Source organism: Hydra vulgaris, chromosome 05, assembly GCF_038396675.1.
Source record: "Hydra vulgaris chromosome 05, alternate assembly HydraT2T_AEP".
Taxonomy (NCBI): domain Eukaryota; kingdom Metazoa; phylum Cnidaria; class Hydrozoa; order Anthoathecata; family Hydridae; genus Hydra; species Hydra vulgaris.
In genome coordinates, this window is record NC_088924.1 from 44,652,466 (window position 1) to 44,680,000 (window position 27,535).

Consider the following 27,535-nt stretch of genomic DNA (forward strand, 5'->3'; position numbering starts at 1 on the left):
TATATATATATATATATATATATATATATATATATATATACATATATATATTTATATAAATATATATATATATATATATATATATATATATATATATATATATATATATATATATAAATATAGATATATACATTTTACAGAAGTCAAATTTTACAATTAAAAATAGTCACAATTCCATATATAAATTAACTAAATTAAACTTACTTGAATAGTTGTAACTTAAACCATCAATTTAAATCATATAATGTACTTCGTTTATAAGATGGAAACCAGTTAAAACCATATCATTCCTCTATCTTTGATCCACCAAAACTTTACTAAATAAACCTACACCTAAAATCAAATTATCACATGTCAAAAAAATTTAAACAGTATTATTAAAATCAGATACGACTAATAGGTTAATATTAAGTTTTATTTATTCTTCACCATATAAAAAGTTAAATGCAAAGAGAAACACAATCATTTACTAACATAATTACTTTCATTTCATTTTGGAGTCCTCTGTAGTCGTAAAATTAAATCCTTCGCCTACTTCTTTATCTAATAATAGATACTTATAAGTAATTATTTAGTAAAACAAATATAAGCAAAAATGTAAAAAAAAAAATGTAGACCCAGTGCAAACAGATTACGATATATATCTAGGCAATCATAATACAATAAACAGATTCAAAATTTTACTTATCCCAAAATAAAAATAAGATTTATTAGATGTTTATTTGATATAGTACTTCACCATTAATTATAGAAGTTTATTTGATATAGTACTTCCCAATTTATATAAAACTATAACAGTTTTTTTATTCATATAAAACAACTAAAATAGCAATGAGTACTGTAAAATTTAAAGACCTCCAGTAACTTTAATTCTTTTAACTCTAAGCTTGTTCCATGACTAATCAATTGGAAAACTATTATAGGCAGCTTTCAGTCCATGAACACCAGTTGACAAAAATAACCAACCATCTTCTACCCAACAACATAGAGCAACTGCCTCTGCTTCAATCTGTTTTTAAAATAAACAACTTAAGCCCAAGATTGTGAAGTCATTGTAATAGATCATCTAAAAAAAAGGCATCATTTGTTTTATTTACATATATATAAATATATATAATTATATATATATATAAATATATATATATATATATATATATATATATATATATATATATATATATATTTATATATATATATATATATATATATATATATATATATATATATATGGTTGGTTATTTTGGTTATGAAACAACATTTATAACATAAACATTTATAATATAAACAAATATATGTTTATATGTATATATATATATATATATATATATATATATATATATATATATATATATATATATATATATATTTATTTATATATATATATATATATATATATATATATAAATATATATATATATATATATATATATGTATATATATATATATAAATACATATACACACATATATATTTATATATATATATATTTATATATATATATATATGTATATATATATATATATAAATACATATACACACATATATATATATATATATTTATATATATATATATATATATATTTATATATATATGTATATATATATATATATATATATATATATATATATATATATATATATGAATATAAAATGTATATATTTCTTATATATATATATATATATATATATATATATATTTATAATTACATGCATTAATACATAATATTAAAATAAATAGATATATATACCAAAGGTCTGTGATAAATAATAAATGTTAGAATTAAATATACAACACCAACTCTAAAATTAGGACTAGAAATATAAACATTTTATATACATATATAAAATGTATATATTTCTTTTATATATATTGATAAATTTACCCATATATACATGCATAAATACATATTATTAAAATAAATAAAAATATATGGTAAAGAATAAATGTTAGAATTAAATATACAACACCAACTTCTAATATTAAAATTAGAAGTTTTTCAAAAAAATGGAAATAAAGTTTCTTATCCAAACGTGTTTTTATATTAAAAAAACTTAATAATGCATACTTTCATTATTGGTCGAAGATTTTATACTGAAGTATTTGCTTGATAATTAGGGTAAGGTGTTTAAAGTTTTTCAAATAAATAGAAAAATTAGTCTGTTAACAGACTAAATTTAGTCTGACTTATGTTTTATTAATTTTGATATTACTTAAAACATCTGAATCTTATCAAAACTAAGTGGTATTTCTAACTTAGAAATAACGCATTTAATACAACTTTGCAATTTATTAAAATAGTCATTTTAAAATAAATAAATCATCAACAAAAATAACCTGAATAAACCGAATATACTCTGGGATTTATGTATATTATATACAATTTGATGCAAAATCTAAAAGTTTTAAATTAGCCGCAATAAAAAGAAGTTATAAAACATAACTTTATTAAAAAAATTTTTATACCATCTGCATGCATTCTATTAAGTTTTCATTGCCTTTTCTTTACGGCAAATTATTTTTGTAATGGCTAGTTAATGAGACAATAATTTTCAATGTGTCACTTCCACAACGTTGTCAAAACAACGTTTAATTAGCGTTGGCAAAATAACACTTTTTCAACGTTTTTTAACTACCACATTTTCAACGTCGGTATATGTAACGTTGAATAAGCGTTGTTTCATAAATAGCTTAAATACGCTGAAAAAGCAGCTAATGCCTAACGTTGATAAACCTTCAATTTTGCGACGTTTTTACAGTGATTATTTGCGTACTTTAATTCAACGTTGAATAAACGCATTTTTTTGAGAAGGTAATATAAGTTGATATTTATACGCTTATTCAACGTTGAAAATGTGACGTTTAAAAAGCGGTTTATTTTTAACGTTGATGAAGCATAGATTTTGAATCGTCTTTAAAGTGGCTTTTTGCGTAAGTTCATTCCACGTTGAATGAACGTCTTTTTTTGAGAAGCTAAATTACGAGATTACAGATTACGTTACAATTTCAACGCTTACTCAACGTTTAAATTTACCGCGATTTAGTATACAAAAACAAACATTGATTCAACGTTGAAAGCGCGTTGTTTTTGTGACTGCAACGCTTTTTCTACGCTGCGACCGGTTCTCAACGTTGATTCAACGCTGATATGTTTGCTGGGATAGCAAAAATGTTATTTATTATTTAAAGTGTTTATCATGTCATGGTTTATCTACTTACACTGGAAAAACAAATAATTTAAGAAACCCTACTAATGGTCATATTTTTATTTGCAGAACAGGAAAATCTACAGACCATTTTGACAATCATGAATTTGAATGCCAAAGATTCCACAACAAATTTATAGAACCTTTTTTCCAACTCTTTGTTTTCCTTGAATTAAAAAGTGAAAAATATTTATTGTCACATGAAAGTCATTTACATAAACAAAAACATGACACATTTAATTGAGACTTCCTTTTTAAAAAAATGTTACAATGGTAACTCATAGTTACAATATAGCAATTTATTTTTTCTATTATCTAACTTTCTACAGTAATATAAAAAAAAAATTTGATAAAGCATTAAACATAGCACTACTGATGAAAAAAGTGAAAGGCCTCTAGTGCTTTTTAATCATTTATATATTTATTTAAAAGAAATAAATCTTTTTTCAAATTTTAAAAATTCAATTATTGTTTTTTTTGCTTGGCATACCTTTTTCCATTATATTGTTTATTATCAATTTTGTAGTTATATATATATATATATATATATATATATATATATATATATATATATATATATATATATATATATATATATATTATATATATATATATATATATATATATATATATATATATATATATATATATATATATATATATATATATATATATATATATATAAATAGGTTGACTATATATATATATATATATATATATATATATCTATATATATATATATATATATATATATAAATAGGTTGACTTTTCTATTGGTAGAATAAATAAAAATATAACAATGAAGTACCATTAAATATACAACTTCATTAGATCCAATAATATGTCTATACAAGATCCAGCAATTTATGACCAATTAGTTAGACCTAAATGATGCTGAAATTATAAGAAACAAATTAATTGCATTCCTAAAGAACTTGAAGTCTCATTGGAATGATATTAATCGCAAAGCTGCAGCATTTGTGAAAAATAATCAAAATGGTTGGATTCTGACTTTATACCTTTTGCATATGTTCCACCTGCTATTCCAACAATTGTTACTACTCCTCTTGGTAGGCCTACTTTAAATTTTGATGAGTCCTCTTTGAGATCTAAGTATAGAAAAGTTGCTGATACGGATCAATACTCAGCTAACCAACTATTAATTGCAACTAAAGTCAAATTTAAAAAAAAATAATGAGCCTTAAAAAGCCAAACTAGCACAAAAATGTAGAGGATTCTATATCCCCATCTTGTATGTCTACTGATGAAGCTTTGACCCTTATTTTAGATTGAAATTTGACAAAGGCATCTTTGTCAAAAGATGATGAAAAGGAATACAATCTGTGAAAAACTTAAGAAGACCCATATTTTACGGTTCCGCACAGCTAGTTACTATTATAATTATTACTGACTAATTTAAATATTAACAATAAAGAGAAGAGTAACCTACAATATTAATGTTTGATAAAACAATTTTATGTTTTGACTTATTTCAGATATAATTAATGATAAGCGCTATCATCTAGTCATAATAAATAAACTCTTAATTAAATAAACTCGTAATAATTGTTTTACTATCCAATTCACATGAAAATGTCTTTAGATAACTTAAACTTATTAGTTATATTTTATGTTCAGTTTGTTTTAATTTAGTCTTATTAGTTTTTAAATTTCTTGTTTTGTTTTTGTTTTTAGTTGTGGAACCATCATATGCTCTTAGGCAGCGTATTTTAAGAACTTTAGCGTCTTTATATGCTGAAAACTATTCCTTAAACCCACAAATACATATTAATAAAATTTTGGATTTTGCGTTGAAAGTAACTCCTACAGATTGCGATCGAAGTAATTCAATAAAAGATGCTACGTTAAAAGTCATAAAGTTAATAAATTATGAAACCAATTATTTTAAAAATGTAATGTTATCTATTGATGAATTGAAAAATATAATAAACAAACAGTTAAAATCTTTAAAAAAAAATGTGAAAACTAAATACAACAAAAACAAAATAACAAAAGAAGAAGAAATAAAAGAATATAAGTTAGTTTTGATGTTTTTTCCAAATTATAATGATGAAAGCAAATGTGTTTTTGAAAAATTGGCTGAACTGGTAGGAGTAGATCATAAAGGTATCGATCTATGGCTTGCTGAAGCAGAAGGCGATGTACGAAAAGTAGTGAAATTAATTTTAGACGATGCTCACCTTGATAATGTACCGCTGATGAGCAAGGATCATCTTGAAGATATCAAGAGAATATTAAGTATAGAAATTTTCAAGTCTCAGTATGACTATTTTAAAGGAAAAGATAATGGTGAGCGAGTCAAATTTATAAATACTTTAGCCTCACCAGATTCTGCAACTGCTAGATGTAAAGTTTCTCAAGTCTATGTTGCTTCGATGTTGTTGACATTTGCTGTTTTTGAACAGAATATGGAAATGGTGAAAGTACTACTTGAATTAAAAGCAAAGCAAGGATTTAAAGTACGACCCAACTTCGATCAGTTATGCTTTATTAAAGCAAGATTTTATAGAAGAATTTTTAGAAGAAGTTATTAAGGATAAATATAAATTAATTGAGCGCAAAGCCGAGTGTGATGGTGCACTGTTCAAGAGTATAAGATTAATTGATGAATATGAAAATAAAGATAAACTAATGCAGATGCTGTGTCAACTGTACGATTTTGGTTTTGATGATGACGATGATGATGACTAGAATAATACATAAAATTAGTTATAATTATACCAAACGGATCTCCAAATGAATATCAAATTTTTATTTTTTATTTGTCTTCCGATAATTGATATTTCAATAAACTATTGTTAAGTATGAACAATTTTGTAATAGTAAACTGTTGTTAAGTATGATTAAGTTTGGAAATCTTATCTTTATGGAATCGTTTATAAAAATATTGTTTTATGCATTAAAAAAAATTATTTTACCAAAAAACTTATGAAAAAATATGTATATGTATTTTTTTTTCTGTTGTTTTCTAGCACAAAATTCATCATGAAACATAATTTAACAACCTTTTTAAAAGTTAAATATAGATTATTAGTTGTCTAAAGTTTCCTGTTACTCTCGAGTCCTTATTTAAAAAAGGGGGAGGATTGAGTGAGTGAGGGACGTTAACTAATTTTTGGAAAATTTTCCCACCCACCCCAAGCTTATTAAGATAACCCTTCCCGCTTAAAACAAAAACTTAAAAAAATACCTGAAAATTTTTTTTTTTTGATTTCTCACCATAGTATAAAAGTTATATCAGCATATTAAATTCTATTGAAATTATGATAAAACAGCTGTTCGAATGTGCGGATTTTATCGCAAGCCATGCTAGAATTAAAAAATTTTATGCGTGTTTTGTAAAAAATATTAAATAGATTTATAACCCGAAGTTTTTAATTTAAAATAACGTAGATTTTCCTAATTCCGAACAGTCCCTAATTCCAAACAGCTTTAGTTCACTAATTGTAACATCTTTTATTTTTGTGGGATTTTGAAAAGGAAAACTGGTTAATAAATTGGAAGGTAATAAGAATATGAAAAAATATTTAAAAAATATATATATTGATACCATTAAAATTTCTAATTGCAAGCAAAACACTTTTTAAAACCCTGAAAAACCAACAATATAAAACCGACTTTAAAAAAAAAAGACAATTTAAATTGCGTACTGTTCGATGTAGAATTTAATGGTGATTATTTATCTGAAAAAAAAGTCGAAAATTAGAAATACTTCTTTAGATATCTTAAAAAGAGTACTTTTCTGCTAAATTAAAACGTTTTCCAAATTCCGAACAGATTTTGGAATGCAATTTTTTTTGCTTAAGTTAGCATTTTTACGCGCTAGTAATTAACAACAATATTTAACTATAGTAATCTAACGTCATTAACTTAGAAACTCATATACGCTATTAACTTTTTTATTGAATTTCTAAACATCTTATTTATCTTAACATTTGTTAATGAAAAAATGTCAAAGTTTGACAAAAATGAAGATTGCGAAAGAAGAAATAAACTCTCTATTGAGGCTTTCAATAATATGAAGATGTCATATTCAGAAGTCGCTTTATGTTTAACAATCCTAAAACAACTATTTTTTGAAGACTAAAATAAATAACTGGAGCTGCTGGTGTTGGTAGGTCCAGAGCAATAAGCCAAGTAACGCAGAGGCTTATAGTTGAACTTGTACAGTTTATGAGTGGTATTGGCTTCAGCTTTAAATTGATATTTTAACTGTGGTCTAGAGCTATTTAAAGGAATCTAAACAAACTTATTTATTCGAGAACGCTAAACCTACTCGAAAGTGGTACAACAGTTTCATGAAAAAATATGCAAAAAATATCTGTGAAAGAAAAGCTACTAGCATGCAAGCTGTTAGAGCGGTGTCTTCGCAACCAGCAATTATTGATGAATGGTTGAGCCAAGTTTATCGAGAGCCTAACTTAAATAAAAAGCCGTTTCATGTGTTCAACTGTGATGAAAGTGGATTGAAATTTGATCAAGGTAAAGTCAACATTGTTTGTCGAAAAGAAATAAAAAATCCCAACAAATGAAAAACATATGACTACAATTTTAACCTGTTGCGATGATTTCGGTAATTTCCTACTTCATCAAGTTGTTTACAAAGGTCGAAGTTTAATGAAAGCTTGGGTTCAATGTGGTGCTTCTGATGTTTATTATTCTACCAGAAAATTGGGTTGGATGGAAAGCGAAAATTTCATTGGATAAATTTCGTTCAATTTTTTTAATTCACGCAAACAAACATCAAGGATCTAAAATTCTATTTTTAGACGGCTATGCAACTCACATTTATTATGAATTAAAAAGATTATCTGAATCAAACAATATAATTTTATTCCGTTTGCCAGCTCACACAAGTCATTTTTTGCAACAACTAGATGTTTGAGTTTTTAAAAATGTAAAGACTGAATGGAAGCGAATTGTAGAAGTTTACTTGGTTAGAAATTCTTATTTAAGTTTAAGTAACCGACAGTTTCCAGCCATGCTAAAGACCTTATTGCAAAGAAAGGCTTTAAAGCGGAAAATGCACGTAGAGGTTTTGAAAATACAGGCATATTTCCACTCAATCGTTCAAAAATAACTCCAAATAAAACTACAATCGGCGTTATTTTTCAACATGTAACAAATGACAAAATTCAGAATCGTTTTTCTGGAAAGTCTACCGATTTACAAGTTTCACTCGATAAAACGAATAAAACAAATTCAAAAAACACTATGAATAGACTTTTAACAAAAGAAGTATTGCCTAAAGAATTAGATAGCATCCAAAATGTCGTTAAACAAGCATCTTTTGATATTAGTAAATCAGTGCTCAGTGTGCTTAGAGATAGATTAAAGCCTCTTTCCAGTAGTAAAGAAAAGGGAACAATAATTAAAAGAACAACAAGTTATAACATGACTGAACTATCTGTAATGGTTCAGGACGAAGCAACACAAGCTGCTAAAAAAAGAAAACTAGATGAAAAAGAAGCCAGAAAATATATACTAGAGAAGAAAAAAATTGGACTCAGCAATTCTCAAAGAACAAAAGTTAAAAAAAAAGAAGAAAAACACCTTTTAAAAAACCCCGAAAACGGTCTCAGAAATATACCAAAACAACAAAGATGTCTACTAGTCAAAATATTGAGTGTCTTCCTGCCGCCGGCTGTAAACCCTACCATATCAATCTTCTTTGTATTTCCTGCGGAAGCCTTTGGGACGAAACTACAAGCAGCAAATGGGTTGCATGTGAAATGTGTTCTAATTGGTTGTGTATTACTTGTCTTATCAATTATCACGAAACAATTGAATTGGTGTGCAAGGAGTGTGAATAACTTTTAACAGTTTTAGTTTTTGTAACTTGACGCCTTAAAACGATATTTTTTAAATACAACAACTTTTTCATTATAGTTTTTTAAAAACTATCAAATCTGTACAGCACAGCTAGGGTTGCCACCTCCAAATAAATAACTATTCATTTGGAGATAGCAATCGTAGTTGTACTGAACAGATTTGATAATTTAAAGATAATAAAAAAATATAGATATATTGCTGCGATACTATTTAATAAAAACTAACTATAATACTATTTAATGGCGAAGAATCATAGCGTGGTTATAATAATGGAAGGTTATAAAATAATAATTTTCAGTGAGCAAAATTAAGGGGTTACTGAACAATGTTTCAGTCTTTGAATTACTGCCATTTCAAAATACAACTGCCTAAAGATTAAAACTACATTGCTATATGATTAAAAAGCACTACAAGCTTCCTATTTGATTAATGGGGGAGCATTTTATATGGCTGCAACCAACCTGATGCTAATAACTGAGATTTCTTCTGACTAACGACGGTTAACTGACAGAAACAGGCAGTGACTGTGAAGATTTTTTTTTTAACTGATTTCATAATAATAATGGAAGCTCTGCACCAACACTCTGCACCAACACAATGTTATACCCTTACATTAAAATAAAAGTAGTTTTAAATTTTAAAAATCTTTATACCTAACTCTAAGCTAGAGGTTTACGCTAGTATAAATATTAACTTTTTTAAATTTAAAAATTAACAATATTTTCATAATATATATACTTGTTGCTTAATATAGTTCGATTCAGTTTAGATTCCAGTTTATTTATTTAAAAAAATTAATTTAAAACTCAAAAAGGAAGATTAGGTAAGATTTTGTTCGGAATTAGGGAAATCTACGGTACATATACTTTAAACCCCCCTCCTCCTTTTTTTAATAAGCCAACGCCCCCCCCCCTCCCCCTCGTTTATTAGATTTGGACCAAATTCTAATAAACTCTCCTCCTCCCTCCCACTTCTTTTATTAAGCACTCGAGAGTACTGGGCAAATTTGTTCTACAAACGTTCATAGCAAATAGGGTTTCTTTTGGTTATACCTAATAACAAAAAACCGCGGTTTTTTGTCGAAATTGGTATTATTGAATATTGTCGGTTTTTAAAAATGGTTTTGGCGTTATGTTTTTTATAATGTCTTTTTAATATTTAAAGTTGCTTAAATTATTGCTTTTAAATATCAACTGCAATTAAATTTTATTTGATATTAATTGATCTATTTTTTTAATTAAAATTTTTGAAAAAAAAAGTAGTAAAGGACATTTAGGCAGCCGTTTTAAGAAATTTTTAAATGTGATTATACAAGTTTCACATATGCTATTGACTTCAAATTTTCAGGATATATTAGTAGTACTATTAACTAGGGTTTCTACCAATTTTGTGTAAAAATGATAAACACTTTAAAAGATAATCCATTATTTTAAAAAACTTGTAAAATGAACATTTTACAATTTCTTTGAAATAATTAATTATCTTAACTATTAATTATTTAAAAAAAAACATTTTTTCCTAATGAAATTGTAAATTAAATTATTATTTTGTGTCTGTCGATGCAAACATAAAGATAATAATTTCTCTCTGCTTAAGTCTTGAAAGGTGGGTTGGAAAATTTCCTTTATTGCTAATGGGAAATTTAATTTAGCTTTAAATTTGATTTACCTGTTAGACTGCCATATGCACCAAGTATTTATGTTTCGAGAACAAAATTTATATTGTTCTGTTTCATCAAGAATATCTGAATAATGGACTAGTGTTACCTAAACACTCTTTTTCATTTTATAAATGCTGTCAAGATTTTGTCTTACCCATTATTTTCCTCCCATCAGACAGTATGATTCATTAATTAGCGTAAGTTTAAAAGTTGTGCTCCCATACCTTTTTGAACGCGACCAACAGATTCTTTTTAATAGTAACATTAGGCCCATATATTTGAGATTTGTCAACATTATTGGATAAAGATGTGTCTCCGTTTTCTATGTAAGATGTATACCTTAGTTTATACTTCTTCAAAGATTGCCCAAACATTTCAAAAGTACCCACGGAGTCCATTTATCCTGAGAATTTTACATGGTTAATGAGACAAATGTGATTATTTTTCCAGTTATCATAGCCAGGTTCATTCGTTCTTTTATTCCAATATTCACAACCTTAACTTTGTTTTATTAAAACAAAATGGCCAACACATTTTTAATTGTTTGTTGATATCAAAGTTAAATTACCATTTATAGGTGTGTAACCTCCTTTTTGCCATGTACCATCAACAGAAACATGGCAATCAATAATACTTGTATAATCATTACTGACATCCATCAAAACAATATCGCTTATCTCTTTTGCAGCATTTAACATGGAACTATTACCTGGTTTGACATAAGCACTGTGAAGTAATTTTATTTAATATAGTTTTTTTATTTTTTTTTGTAAGTAATGTTGCAGACATTGCTTGTCGCGCTCTTTTTAGTGGAAACAAGCAAAAAAATAAAATGATTTTACGCCGCTATTCTGCAACATTATCGTTTTCGTTTTGGACAATAACTTCTTTGCACTTGTACAATATGCAACTAATGATGAAGGTAAACTATTGTTTTGTTTATCGTTGCATGTGTGCTAATTTCCTTTTTTTTTTAATTTGAGTTTACGTTTTCTAATTGTACTGTGAGCCATTTTTTTGTTAGAAAGATGAAAATAAATTTGAAATAGGGGAACATGGGGCAAGATGACGAATGTTTCGAAAAACGCCTGTATCTTAGTCAATATCTGTCCCAAAAATTAAAACTTGATTTAAAAGTGATAAAAAATCATTTCGCGTCACTCATGTATCAAAAAACCACTCTAAAAGTAGAAAATAGCTAAGGAAAAACTCATTAAACGATGTTAACTCAAATCGTCATCTTGCCCCGCATACGGGGCATGATGACGATTTGAGTTAACAAAGTTTAAAACTTTAAGAAAAGAAAACTTTATGAAGCTATAAACGCCTCAAAAACCATCATCACAAATTCTTTTTTATTAAAAAAGTAATACAAATAAAGGTGTAACTTTTAAAACTAATAAACTATACAATGCAAAAAAAAAACAGTAACAACCTAGTAATCAGTTTGTAGCAAACTCCAACGCAACAAAATAAAACTATTGTCAAACAAATATTGTATTTCGTAATAAAATAATTACTGAACAATACAAGAATAATAAACAGTACAAGTAAACTTCCGTTTAATATAGATTACGGACAAGCCATCTTGCCCCGGTCATCTTGCCCCAGGCTAATACAATCTTTAAAATGAATCAGAATCAGTACATAATCAAATTATCATAGCCTAATACTTCTTGTATGGCGTCCAGTTTCATCAAATTAAATAAAAATTTCTCGCTTACCTTTAGCTGGTGAAGTAGCGATGTAATAAATCAAGTAAAACGAGGATAAAAAGTTTTTTTCTCAATGTCGAAAAAACTTTTTAATACTTAACTTTCGTCACAAAAATAATATTTAAAAAGAAACCATTGATAAATCTAATAAAACTAATTTACTTCCCTTTCAGCTAAAGTCAACTGTTATATTTAGTTTTGCTTAAGAGATAACTGTAGGTTGTCATCTTGCCCCATTCGTCATCTTACCCCATGTTCCCCTAAAAGTGGCTTTTAGAAGCATTCAAATGTAGTCAAAGTTGTGGTTCTAATTTGTTATGATCAAGCTGTGGAGTTTATTGTAAAGTTGTTTTGAGCACTGGTACAAACATTAGGCAAACAAGATGCTTTTAAGACTAAAGTTATTGAATACTGGCATATTTTTATATATTTTTAAACTCTAGTTTACTTCCAACAAGAATCACTATTAAGTTATGAATACTTTAAAAAATAGGGTAGGTTAAAAATCTAGGAAAGGGTTAGCTGAAGACGTAAAAAGTTGTAGCTTGTATGAAAAAGAAAAAATGAAGATGGGTAAGGGTTGAAAGGTTTTTTTGATGTGCAAGGAAATAAACTGGATTAATAAAAGTTTTTAGAGCATGAAGGTACAAATACAGTAAAATGATGCAAGTTGTTGAATAAGAAGCCAAGCAAGAATGAGTTTTGATTTATTGTTATTAAGTTTGATAGTTTGTTTAAGCATTGACCAACAATTAGAGAAACAGCATAAAAGAGGAATGCATTGACGATGATGATGGTGATGATGATAATGATAACGATAATTATGATGATGATGCTGATGATGATGATGATGATGATGATGATGATGATGATGATGATGATGATGATGATGATGATGATGATGATGATGATCATATGGATATTCGGTATAGCAACGCAAAATTTGCATTACCGAACATTTTTGTTCGCTAATGCAACCTGACGCGGCCTATGTTCGTTTTTGTAACAATTTTGTTCGTTATTGCAACTTGTTGTTCGTTATTGCAACTCCGGGAACGTACGTTAGAGCCTTATAAGTTTTTTGTTTTTTAAGAATTTATTTGATCGTAATCCGGCAATAAATTTGTTGAATCGCCATTAAATACTAAATAAAATATTATATACATACATAAAATATTTTATACATAAATATATATATATATATATATATATATATATATATATATATATATATATATATATATATATATATATATATATATATATATATATATATATATATATATAGTATATATATATATATATATATATATATATATATATATATATATTTATATATGTATATATATATGTATATATATATATATATATATATATATATATATATATATATATATATATATATATATATATATATATATATATATATATTTAAAAAATTTTAAAATATATTCTACAAGTAGAGTGCTCAATTTTATTAAAAGAAAAGAAAAAATATAAATTATTATAAAATCACTTAAAAAAAATTTATCTAATTTAACACTGTGTTTGATAAATGAAGATTCATCATAAAATCATCATTTCTGATGAGTCTTTATTGATGATACTCAGTGGTTAATTTTATAATCACTTAACAAAAATTTATCAATGAGATAAATTTTTGTTAAGTGATTTTCTACTAATTTATAATTGCTCTGTTCTTTTAAGAACATTGAGCACTCTACTTATACTCTAAATATAAAGTTGTTGTTTTTCACTTTTTCTGTTTTCTGTTTAAAACAAAACAAAAATTCAAACTTGTCTAATAATTCTTTCAAGGTAGTTCAAGTGATATCGAAGACTTGGATACATTTGTTACAGCAGGTATACGGTTTATTCATATTTGTATATAATTTTTGATACACGTATTTGTGTATATTATATGTTATAAATTATATATATGTTAAAAATTATATATATTTTATAAATTTTGATACACATATTTGTATACAATTTTTGACGTGTAAATATATAAGAAATAAAAGTGTTGTTCAATAAATATAGTCTTAATAAGGAGTTAAGCTTGAACTCATAAAATTAGCAGTCAAAATAAAGCCAAAAAGTAAAGATTTTACTAAATGATGACTTAATAATAGATTTTTTATTTTTGGATCAGAATTTTTATGTTCGATAGATTCACAGGTGTAAGGTTGCAATACAATCTAATAACTTGCATGAAATTCTTTTTAAATTTCAAGTCTAGATGTGAGAGAAAGATCCCCGATACAGTCTACCTTATTTTGTGGTAATATTTTTTTTATAACTGTTTGTAATAAAATAAGGATATAATAAATGTTTATAAGATTGAATCTGTTTTCAAAGAAATGTATGTTGAAATAGCACTTCTCAGTTGCTATAATCTATTTATTCTGGTCAAGTAAGTATCTTACTTAAATTTATAATTCACAGATACATTTTTATATAATATACTATTGAGTCGGGATAGCTCAGTTGTATAGTGTGCTGCTATTATTGTGATGGATAGCCTGTCGCAGCAGGATTGCAGATTCAAATCCCACCTTTGCCAGTTACTATTTAATTATGAAGGGAGTTTATTTTGAACAAGTTTGAAGGTCCCTAGAGTTCATTAAATACTGTGTTCTTAAAAATATATTTTAGCATTTGTTTATTTATTGGGAGTTGTTTAAATATCAGTTTGGAAACAAAATGACATGTAATATTTTAATATAAATAAAATCTTTTGCAATATTTTGTTTTTGAGTATTCAATTTTCAATACTTGAAGTCAAATAGTTTTTTTTTTAAATCGACTTTTAGTCAAAGTAGATAAAACTTACTAAATGCTAAATCTTTAAATAGTATTTTTGTATTTGATGTTCAGTTATACAGTTACAGACATAACTGGTTTATTGTTGATGGATAAGATAAAAGTTTGTATTACATAAAAATATAGGAATTTACACTCTATTATTCCATTTGCTTTATTTTTATTTTTATTTTTTCTTGATTATTTAACATGTTTTTGTATTTCCGTTTATTTATTCAGAAAATTTTTGTTACAGAGATCTCCTTAGCCTAATGACAGAAGATCAATTGCATGATCTTTTTAAAGCTTTTGTTTTAGCTTTTAATAGTTTGAAGGTAATCATAATCTAAAATATTATTCATATATTTATTTCTAATTATTTCATCTTAAAATCATCTATTTGGATAATATTCAACTTTCCAGTATTATTTTTGTTTTTTAAGTAATGATCTTTTTAGGAGAGTGACTATGTATTTAAAATTCTAGTGCCTGAATCTATTGTATTTATATTTGGTAAAGCTAGTAATGTGTCAAGAATAAAGGTAATCTAAAAGCTTTTGTTTTTCAATTTTTTATTCTAGTAATTAATTACTTAAATTATTAAATATGACTTATTTATATAATTAAATATTACTAATTTGTATAATTATATAAATAAGGGATTTTTTAAAATAACTTTTATTAATATCATAACTATTTTTAATAATATTTTTGCGCATTCTCGATTTAGGCTGAAGTAGCTCTCTGTACTTTTATTTCTGAAAGGCAATACAAACTTTTATATTTTTATTTTATTTTTCTTTCAACTAATTTACCATTATTAGTTATTACTACACATTTATTTTTTTTTTTTTAAGAGATAAAAAGCGTTTCTGTAGCTCACCAGAATCAACTTGTAAAACTGGTAAGACTGTAAGACTGGTATTCAATCAATATATATATTTTATTTAATGTTTATAGCAACAAGGTATAGAAATAAGTTATTTTTTATTATTATAAAACACCCAACCCTTAAAAATAAAAAAAAATAAAGTTGGCAAAAAATTGCAGACCTTGATATGTTTTAGGTCATCATCAGGTCAGCAAAAACATTTATTGACAAGTTCCATCATAAAAAGTAGAAACCTAAACCGTTCGGAAATATTTGGCAACCTCAAACGCTAAGTTCGGCAGTTAGGTTTGCATTGCCAAATGCCAACCCTAATTCCAAGGGCTGTAAAGCAATACTTTCAAAATTTAAAAAAATGTAAAAGAATTGAAATATATTTAGCTTTAATGTAATAAGAATAACGTTTTTATATTTTTTTTTATCTTTTAGATGTAGATTTTTCAGTATCAATTTATTCAGAAAATCAATTATTAAATGTGAGAATTTTAAAGTCAAATTTATTAAAGAATTCAATAAAATAGTTTTAGATATTAAATAATAAATTATAAAATGTGTGTTCTTTAAATTTGAAAAATAAATGTTTATTTTATTTATATATATATATATATATATATATATATATATATATATATATATATATATATTTTTATTTTTTTTTCAGAAATCCTTTAAAGATATTGGCAAATCAAATTCATCTATAAGTACTAAGGGTTTAAAATCAGATCCGACTATAATCATTGATGTACCACGTGGATGTTCAGCAAATATATATATATATATATATATATATATATATATATATATATATATATATACATTAATTTTTTATATTTTATTTATATTTTCAATATCGAAACTAATGTAGAAGATTGAAAAAGCTAAACTGACTTAGCCGATAGGATTAGTGACAGAAATGGTTACGTTAACGTTCTTGATGTTTGCAGAAAATGTTGTATTCAATTTATTTTAATTTTAGAAATACATTATTATTAATAAAACCTATAAATTATTAAATTTCGTTTTTATAATTGAAATAAAACTTGATATTTAAATTTCTGATAAAATATTTCGACATGGTTACATCATAGAAATATAGCTTACAATATACTATTGGAAAAAAAATAAAAATACTGAAACCTTTAGAAAATAATAAAATAATCAAACAAATAAATACTGAAACATTTAGAGAAATTAAATTTGGGCTCCTCATATTAGGTACAACATATTTTCCTTAAGTTGGTGAAAATGAATGTAAAATATAATTTTTTTTTTTTTTTTTTGTAATTCACCTCCTCAAGGCCATGAAGGCCACTACAGATGAGGAGGCTACTCAATAGTGGTTATAACCCTCTCTCAACTCTATAACTCCGAAACACGAACCTCGACGAACAAGGCCGCTGCGCGGAGAAACAAGTTGAGCGCGGTACTACCAGGGACGTCTCGCTTCTGAAGCGAGCACTTTACCACTACACCACTACCGCATACATTAACTACAGTTGATACATTAACTACAAAAAGTGCTTCAATATAAATACAAAGTAAAATGCGAAATTGAATTGCGGACCATTATTCTAAAGGTATTTCATGTTGCAACAGCTTTTTAGTCATGTTTATTGTTTTTATCAATAAACAGGAACTATAAACATGACTACGCTGCTCCAACCAAAACCCTCAGTCGATGTATTTACATTTACCTGCATGCTCTCTCTAATAGTCAGTAAATGCATTTACACTTAATAACATACATTACCAATATATTCATATTAATTTAACTTATATTAATAAAATAATCATGGTCCTTAAAATATGATATTTTGGTTTGCACAAAAGTTCGCATTTCACTAGTGTGTACTTTGCATTTTGCCGATTTCCTTATATTCAACAAATATTAAAGAGATAAATGGAAGCACTTGCACCCTTGATCCGTAAGCACCTTTGATCCTAAAGCATTATCTCCATTCCTGCAAAACCTTTTAAAGAGAGCTGATAGCCAGCGTCGAATGATTATTTTACAAGGGAAACCTTACTTGCCTAAGTTGCAAATAGAACTTCATTATTATTAATGATTTAGATAATACTAAAATTAGTATTATGTAATTCTATTTGTCATTATAGAAATTGTGTTTCTGAATTTTCAAATCAAAATAAAATGCAAATCCTGAAAATGATTATTTTTTAAAAAGATAATATTTTTCAGTTTCTTGATTTTAATTCGGGGCGGGATTTATCATTCACTAACAAAGGCAGAGGTTGATCTTGCCTTTTTTTTATGTTTGAAATAACTTTTATACTTACAGGTTTACTTAAATAACTTTTATACTAGGTTATACTTACATTAAATAACGATGCTTTGCAAATACTAAAATAAAAATAAATAATATACTCAAATAAATTTATCCCCCCTACCCCATTTGTGAGGGCAATTAGTTTGCAAAATATTTTTTATACTATTCTAAACTAATTTCAAATTTAACAATTAGTTTGAAATTTCATGAAATAATCTTTTAGCGTTCAAAAATTATAGCTTGATAAATATTGTAACCCTCTCAAATTGAGGGGGATTCAAACTTTTTATGGACATAATTTTTAAACGCTAAGAGATTATTGCATATAATTTAAAATTGATTGATGAATATGTTTTTAGTTAACAATAGAAAAAAAATATTTTGGTAATTTGTTACCTTCACATTTGAGGTCAGGGGAGGGGTGTTTTTGGAGGCATTTTTTTTATCGGGCTCTAATAGTAATAAAAGGTGCTGTAACGACTATTGTCGCCGAGCATAAAATTTAATTTATACTTTAACAGCCGTTAACAAATGTTTATCTAGTCTACCTTTTAAAGAATTTACTGTCATTGCAGAAACCACTTTTTCAGGTAAAGCATTCCAATGAGGTATCACTCTGTTCGTAAAAAAATTGTGTCTAATGGTTGTTTTTGCAAATTCTCTTTCAAATTTCATTGAATGAACTCTTAGACTTTGGGAAGAAGCTTTATAAAGCTCTTTATACCACAATATCTTATCAATACCAGTTGTTATTTTGAAAAACTCAATAAGATCATCTCTTGTACGTATTGTTTCCAGAGTTGTGAGACACAACTTTGCCAATTTTTCAGTATAACTTAGATGTTTTAGTTCAGGTGCTACCTTTGTTGCTCGTCTTTGAATTTTCCTAGGTCATTGATATCGTTTTTATTACCTGGACTCCACACTGGAACTGCGAATTCCAGGTGTGGTCTAACCAGCGATGTGCATAATTGCCCTACCAATTCAGTGTTAAGATAAGTAAAGCTTTTTCTTATTAAACATAAGATTCTTTGTGCTTTACTTGTAGCTGCTTGAACCTGATGATTCCATTTCTTATTGGATGAAACTATTACACCTAAGTCTAATTATTATGTTGTCATTTTTAAAATAAAACTTTGATTGTCGTGTTTCATTGTGTAATTATAGTTAATATTTTTTCTTCCAATGTGCATAACACTGCATTTGCTTATGTTAAAATCCAATAACCATACATTTGACTTTAGTATCATCAGCGTATAGTTTTGTAATTGAAGAGATACATTGGGGAAGATCATTGATATGTAAAAGAAAGAGAAGAGGACCCAATACAGAACCCTGTGGCACACCGCTATAAATCTCTCACCAATCTGATACAGCTTCACTCATTACCACTCTTTATTTTCTGTTTTTTTTAAAAAAATTAATTCAATTTAAAATATTGCCTTTTATTCCATAGTTAGAAATTTTATATATAAGTCGATGGTGGGGCACCTTATCGAACGCAAAATCTAGGAATAATATATCAACTGGATAATCATCTTCAATTTCAGTTGTAATAATATCGAAAGTTTCTAAAAGGTTTGTTAGGCATCCTTTATTTTGTACAAATCCATGTTGTTGAGGCTTTAACAGATTGTTTTCTATTATATAAATTATCAGCTTTTTTCTAATTATTTTCTCTATTATCTTACATTGTATTGATATTAAAGAGATAGGTCTGTAGTTGAGCGGATCTTCCTTGCCTCCTTTTTTAAAAAGTGATGCAATGTTTGCAGATTTCCATAATTCTGGCACCTCTCCTAAATGAATCGATTTCTATCGAGTATTAATGACAAAGGTTTGGATAATCCTTCTGCACAATGCTTTTGCACATAGGGACTGATGTTATCACAACCAAGTGACTTGTTTTCATTAAGTTCTAATAAATAATTATGTACAATATCTTCTTTTAGTTCTTGGTCCCAGTCACATTCAAACAATTGCATTGTTTTATTGATGAAATGTGGTAGATCTTGATTTTCTTTGACAAATACTGATTGGAAACTACAATTTAGTAGATTAGCAATGACTTTTTTATCTGTTATTATTTTATTGTCACTAGTTTTAAGTTCTTGTAGTTTTGTATGTGTTTGATTTTTTTGCACATATGCATAGAAGAGTTTTGGGTTATGTTTTACATCTTTTGCTAAGTTTATTGCATGATCAAGAGTAGATTTTTTAATTTGCTTTTTAATCATTTTATTAACTAGTTTGTATTCATTATTTAGGTTTGTATTTTTGAAGTTTGTAGCACGCACTCTGCACCATAGATTACGTTTTTTTCTAATTAGATTCTTGATTTTTATGTTGATGCATGGATTTTGGATAGAACTAGTGGGTTTGAAGTGGTGAGGAATATATTGTTTGCAAGCTTTTTCATAAGTTTTTAAAAAGTATTTATAACATTGGTTTGTATTTATTTTATCAAATATTTCATCCCAATTCACTTTATAAAACATGATATTCATTTCTTGGTATTTTTCTTTTTGAAAAATAAATCTCTTATTGTTGAACTTTTTCTCACATTAATTGAGTATGTTAGTTTTCCATTTTAAGATGTAATGTCTTTTAGTAATTTGACCATTGCAATTTTATTACATAGTAATTTAATCATCGCAATTTTTTGCAAAGCATCTTTAATTGACGTAAGTATAAACAAATAAGTGTTTGGAGTTCCATGTATGGAAGTTCTCTCTCCAACAAAAAACACGCTGGTTCAGCCCTTGCAGCAAGGAAGGGTCTGAGAGATAAAAAATAATTAAAAAGCTAATTGAAATTAAGACTTTGTTATAGTTAAGATAAATCAATAACCTTTACACAATAGTCTAGTTAGTAAGTTCTGCACTATATTATATTGATGTTATAAATAAATATCTTAATACTCGCCTTTGAAAAATATATAGCTTATCCCCAAGAGGTGTGCGTGGGGTGACGTGGGGGATGGGGCTTACTACCTTGATTCTCACCCTAAACGCGCTCTTGATTGAAATCAAACTCAAATAATAAAAGTAAGAAAGTAAAATGCCTTAAACTTTATTTTTCTTATTCAAAACTAGTATCAAGATGCATGTATGTATGTAAGAATACGAAATGATCATTGTAAACTTATTTACATTTATTATAAACTTAAAATTGCTAAATTTGTTTATTTTGGAAAAACGCCCACAGAAGGATTTTCAAAAAACGTATTGGTTTGGTATAGATACTAGTGTAATAAACTATTTTTATTTATTTGAGATTTATTTTTTGAAAAAAAAGTATAAACAATTGTAAAATGTAAAAAAATATTTTAATTTCTTTTGTTTTCATTTTTCCATTAGTCAATTTCTTTAACCCAAAAAAACCCATTCCGCGGAGCATTCCTGCTTTTTTACGATGGAGTTTAGATTTTATAAAAGGAGTTTGATTAATGAAAAAAAAAGGAATTAAACCTAAACAGTAAATTAGAAATAACGAACCTTTTCCATTCGTCCATTATCAAAAAATAAGTGAGTTCGGTAATGCAACCTAGATAGTTTCGGTATTGCAACAACTACTGTTTAAAACCCTAATTCCCCGCAAAAAAAATAATGTTAAAAGCGAAGTAAATGTTTTTTGGACATTCGACATGATATATATTACATCCACCAAGAAAAATAAGTTTAAAAAAGTTTTTAAAAAAATTTTATGTAACGTTTTTTTTTCAAAATCAAAGTAGGAGATTGCACATTAATATATTATAGAAAGTTTACTTGAACTCAGAAACTTAAAATCGCCATGATGATATAAAAAACCTCAAAGTTTAGGTAAATGGATTTTTTTCGTTTATAGCTTGATTTAAAGGGAATGAATAAAAAAGACATATCCGAATCATTTTTTGATGATCCCCATGCATAAATCCTCTTTTTTAGATTTTTCGGTAATGCAACGCCTTTTTCGTTATGGGCCTTACCTGTAAGATTTTTTTCTCAAAAATTTTTTTCGTAACTAACATATCTTAAAAATTTATATCTTTCTGATAAAAATTAAAAAAAAAAAAAATTTTAAATCGCAAGCGATGCGGGTAAATTCTAAAATCCTGTGTGCCGATGATAGCGTTACAATAGCGAACACAGAACCACATACTGATGATGATGATGATGATGATGATGATGATGATGATGATGATGATGATGATGATGATGATGATGACGATGATGATGATGAATGTGATGATGATGATAATGGTAATAATGATGATAGCAATGAAGATTATGATGATCATGTTTATCATAATGGTGTTTAAATATATGCAAAATACAACATGAATTTTGAATAAAAAAATTTACTTTAGGATGTTTCTTTGAAGTAGTTTCTAATACTTTACAGTTTTACTTTATATATTTTTTTGTATAACGTAACTTTGTAATTTTTTTTTTTTTTTAATTTTATTTACTCTGTAAAGATTCTATTATATTTTACGAATTTGTAAAGATTAAAGAACAAAATTTGAATAAAAAAAAAAAAAAAAAAATTGTTTTTAATAGAATATAGCCAGGACCGGCTACAAACCCGGTCCTGGCTATATTCTATTAAAAACAACCCTGGCCCTGGTCAAATATCAACCCCAGTCGGTTGCTATTGCTATGAATAATAATTAACGTAAGTTGACAAATATATTGTTTTAAACAGGTTTATAATTTGAACAATTAATAAAAATCACATTTTTCTAAAAATTGGGTAGTTTTTGCTTTGTTTGCACTACTTTTTGCATTGTTTTTATCATGGATCCACCAATGCTTATGCTTCCAATAACAATTTCTAATTAATACTTTATCTTATTATTCAAACTTCTTTAGTCAACTCGTTTTTATGTTTACTAATGCTAAAATAATTTAGATAATTAGCATACCAAGATTTAAATCGAGTCTCACAGAAGCCAAAATATACTTTTTCTTTGAAGTATGTTTTATTTGACAAAACAATGGCTTAATAAACGATATGCTTTGTAAAGCAGTAATTATTCATGGGGCAGATAAATTTGTTGACACAATTGCGTGTCAACAAATCTATCTTTATCCTTAGCTGAACCTTGTTTATATAATTCCCTGTGATTGTGTGAGTTAATGATGGACTTTATGTTTGGCACACAGGACCCAGGTAGCAAGCAATATTGGCATAACATTGGCGCGATATTATCTTGGCAAAATTTGGACAAGACATTCGATATAGCAATTTTGTCAAGCAATATTACGCTAATATTGCTTTTCCAATATTGACAAACAATATTGCGCCAATATTGGCTTATTAATATTGGCCAATATTAGCATACCAATATTACCCCATTATTATTTTACTAATATTGGAATGCGAATATTGGCGCATATTAACATGCCAAATTGACCAATATTGATATGTTAACATTTGTGAAATAATGTTTGCCAATATTAGCCTAATATTAAATATTTAGAATTACTATAATATTGGCAAATGTTTAAATTTTTACATATTGGTACGTAACATTATGGGATATTCATAATGTCCTTCAGTTCTCTAAATTGAAATAGTGTAATAGTTTTTTTTTTTAAAGTCTAATAGCATATTTTTACGTAAACAGACAACCTCATGTTATTAATTTTGTACGAAAAAAATATCAGATTTTAAAATAAAATTTTAGGTTATGAAAAAAATAAAAAGAAAAAAAGTATTTTTAGTTCAACATTTACAGAATAAATCACGAGAAAAACTGGTTATAATTTATTTTGAAACAGTTTGTATCACGAGAAGAAGTGATAAAAGTAATGAAATCCTTTTAATTCAACATTTACGGATTGATCCATGAGTTGAAGGGGTTGTAATTAATTTAAAACTGATTGCATCACGAGAAGCAAAGGAAATATATTGCTATACTACAAGTAGCAAGATAAAAAATAGTATGTTAGCTCTTAAGAAAAAATATTTTTATTTAATTTCATCTACAAGTTATATCTTTTATAGTCTATTTATTTTGTTAAATTTATTCTTTAAGAAATAAATACATCAAAATTTATCCTTTACTAAGTGCACACACACACACACACACACACACACACACACACACACACACACACACACACACACACACACACACACACATACAGTATTGGACAAAATATTTGCAACCAACATCGAACAATGCTAAAAAGTGTTCTTAATTTTACATGTCTTAAAAACGAAACGAACTATACTACCACAGCAAACAGTTCACGAGTCTGGAGTCATGGCATGCCATGACATGAGCAATCTGACCGGTGACAGCACACAGGCTGAATTTCGTTGACAAGTTCCATTTTGCAGCGGACAAAACAAGTGCAACTTTTTTGGTTTGTTTCATTTACTTAAGTCTGGTCCCTGTCAACGTCACGGAAGTTTTTTAATAATTAAAGGAAGTATCCAGAAGTTTCCAGAAGTTTCCAGAAGCATGCAGAAGCTTCCAGAAGAAGCATCTGGAAGCATCCAGTAGCATCCAGAAATATTCAGTAACATTCAGAAGCATCCAGACGCATCCAGAAGCTTCCAGAAGCATCTAAAAGAAGCATCTAGAATCTTCCAGAACAAGTTCACACAGGTTCATTTTACTATATAAGAAACATGCAAATCGACATGTAATTCAGTATATGGAAGTCAATCAGTCAGTATTATCAAGACAGTTTATCAAAGTGAGTTTTAACAAAGTGCTTTATCGAAGAACATCAATACAAGAAGTGAAACACAACAAGTGTTTCATTACATCAATACAGTCCACATCCAACCAAGACGTTGTGTTCCACAGAGCATTATTGTATCATCACAAGGTAAATGTAACACGGTAAGCCTTGAGAAGCGTGTTAATTTATTTTTATTATTTTTAAGACTTCAAGTGCTAAAATGGCTCCCGACAGTCTTGGATTGGAACTAAGAAAGAAAATTATTTGCGATTACGGAAGTGAAATGTCACAAAAAAGTATTTGTGACATTCCACTTCCGTAACTTTAAGTTTCACCATTGCTGGATCATCAGGAAGAGTTACTAAATCTCAAAATAAGTTCAATTTAGGGAAAAAAATATTTTACAGGAAGATATAAGTTATTATAACTAAAAATAAAAATAAAAAAAATTTTTCAATTACTGTATTTTTTTTAATAACGGGAAGTTACAGAAAGCAATTATTAAATAAATTTCTTTGGAATGGGGATAATTAAATTTGCTCATTTGTTTTTATAATTTTTTAAAAGGTATTTATTTTCTGGCCTACATATCGAATATATTTTCAAAAAATTGTAATAATATATAACATATAAGCGATCGTCAATAAATTAGACAAAGCTAAACTTATTTTTAAAGAAAGAGCAGGGGATGTTAAGCACTTTTAAGTTAAAATTTTAATTAAACTTATTGGATTGATTTGATTTATTTAATGGCTTGAGGCTCTGTGAGAAAAAACTTATAGTCTTTTTTTGCTTTATTTATTGGTTAAATTTAGCGTTGCGTATTTTATGGAGAATTCATATAAAGATGTATTGGATTTCTCCATTTGTAAGTTTTTCTTTTCAAAACATTAAGTTCATCTAAACATTTAGGTTGTTTAAAACTTTCTTCTGAATAATAAGATAACTACGCATTTCTATCTATCAACATGTTTTTGTCATTTATTTCAGCAAGTTGGAAAATAACTTTCTCAAAAACTCTGAAAATTAAAATATATAAGTGAAGCCATATAAAGCATAGTACTTTCTATATATGGTAGGAAAAAGTCCAAGTTAAACTAAATAATGCAAAAAATGTCAAGTTCATGCTTAACCTTAAAAAAACGGTATGAGAAAATATAGTGCATGTTGTCTAACTTCAATAACTATAGAGAATCACAATCTATGACAAAGTTGAGTTAAGAGAAATTATAAGTGAATAATTATAAAACATACATACATACACATATATAAATACTTATATACATACATACATACATACATACATACATACATACATACATACATACATACATACATACATACATACATACATACATACATACATACATACATACATACATACATACATACATACATACATACATACATACATATATATATATATATATATATATATATATATATATATATATATATATATATATATATATATATATATATATATATATATATATATATATATATATACAGTAGAATCTCTCTAATTCAACCCAGTGGGCACAGTACGTTTTTAAAACGTTCTTTGGACGTTTTTGTTAGGTTTAAACCTTATAAAAACGTCTAAAAAACGTTTTAAAAACGTACCGTGCCTAATGGGGAATTCGATGGGGAAAAATAAAAGTTCGTATTAGAGAGATTTTCGAATTATAGAAAGTTAATTTCTCTTAAACGCATTTCACGGTGACTTTGCGTTTAATCGAATTATGGAGGTTTTCGAATTAAGGAGACTCGAATTAGAGAGATTGTACTGTATATATATTAGTATTTTTATTAATAATATTAAATTTTTTTGAAAACGTCTTTTAGACAATTTATTACTACCCAGTGGGCACAGGACCTAAATAAGACGTCTTTTGAACGTTCAAAAGACGTCCAAAACGTTCAAAAGACGTTTAAAAGACGTCTTTTTTACGTCCTGTGCCCACTGGGTAAGGTAATCATGACTTCTAAAGTAGGTCTTAGGGACGTCAAAAGGACGTCTTAATATGTAAGTGTTAATCTAGAACTCTTAATCTAGGCGTAACTAGGACGTCCTAATAAAAACGTCTTAACCGGACGTCTGTAGGACATCTTAGTTTGGTCTGAGACGTCACGACCTAGTTAAGACGTCCGTAAGATGTCTGATTGAAGTCTCTCAGTGGGCACAAGAACGTTTTGCGAACAATTTTTAATGGTCCCGTAAAAACGTTTTTTATTGGTTTTTTAAACGTCCATATGAAACGGTGACCGGACGTTTTTTAAAAAACGTTTTGTGAACGTTTTCTTAGGATCCTGCAAAATTGTTTTTTAATGGTTTTTATTAACTCTAAAGAGACGTTTTATCGTTTTTAACGTTTTCCTAAAAACCTTTTTTTTTTTTAAGTATAAGTTATTTAAGTAAATAGCTTATGTTATAAAGAA

At 26.9% G+C, this 27,535-nt stretch overlaps 2 protein-coding genes and 1 long non-coding RNA gene across 8 annotated transcripts; 2 read left to right on the forward strand and 1 right to left on the reverse strand.

Annotated features, from left to right (window-relative positions):
• Positions 1–210: 210 nt before the first annotated feature.
• Positions 211–2,749, reverse strand: LOC136080077 (uncharacterized). The gene is made up of 4 exons (XR_010638432.1): positions 2,464–2,749; positions 856–1,066; positions 475–543; positions 211–333 (listed from the first exon to the last, which is right to left on the reverse strand). It is a non-coding gene; the product is annotated as an uncharacterized LOC136080077 (long non-coding RNA).
• Positions 2,750–7,567: 4,818 nt separating this feature from the next.
• LOC136080413 (protein PFC0760c-like) lies at positions 7,568–13,403 on the forward strand. Its single transcript, XM_065797033.1, has 3 exons — positions 7,568–7,706; positions 8,197–8,753; positions 13,188–13,403. Exons 1-3 carry the CDS (start codon positions 7,568–7,570, stop codon positions 13,401–13,403), a joined length of 912 nt encoding a protein of 303 aa, XP_065653105.1.
• A 647-nt stretch (positions 13,404–14,050) lies between these two features.
• Positions 14,051–17,131, forward strand: LOC136080889 (uncharacterized). 6 transcript variants are annotated; one of them, XM_065798280.1, is made up of 7 exons: positions 14,051–14,294; positions 14,669–14,847; positions 15,493–15,571; positions 15,695–15,778; positions 15,967–16,140; positions 16,555–16,601; positions 16,787–17,131. In XM_065798280.1, exons 2-5 carry the CDS (start codon positions 14,795–14,797, stop codon positions 16,090–16,092), a joined length of 342 nt encoding a protein of 113 aa, XP_065654352.1. In that variant the 5' UTR covers positions 14,051–14,294; positions 14,669–14,794; the 3' UTR covers positions 16,093–16,140; positions 16,555–16,601; positions 16,787–17,131. The 6 variants fall into 6 exon arrangements, 3 of the variants coding, with proteins under 3 accessions (XP_065654352.1, XP_065654353.1, XP_065654351.1); XM_065798281.1 differs by having other exon boundaries at positions 14,674–14,847; XR_010638711.1 differs by having other exon boundaries at positions 14,053–14,294; positions 14,669–14,715; positions 16,094–16,140.
• Positions 17,132–27,535: the final 10,404 nt, after the last annotated feature.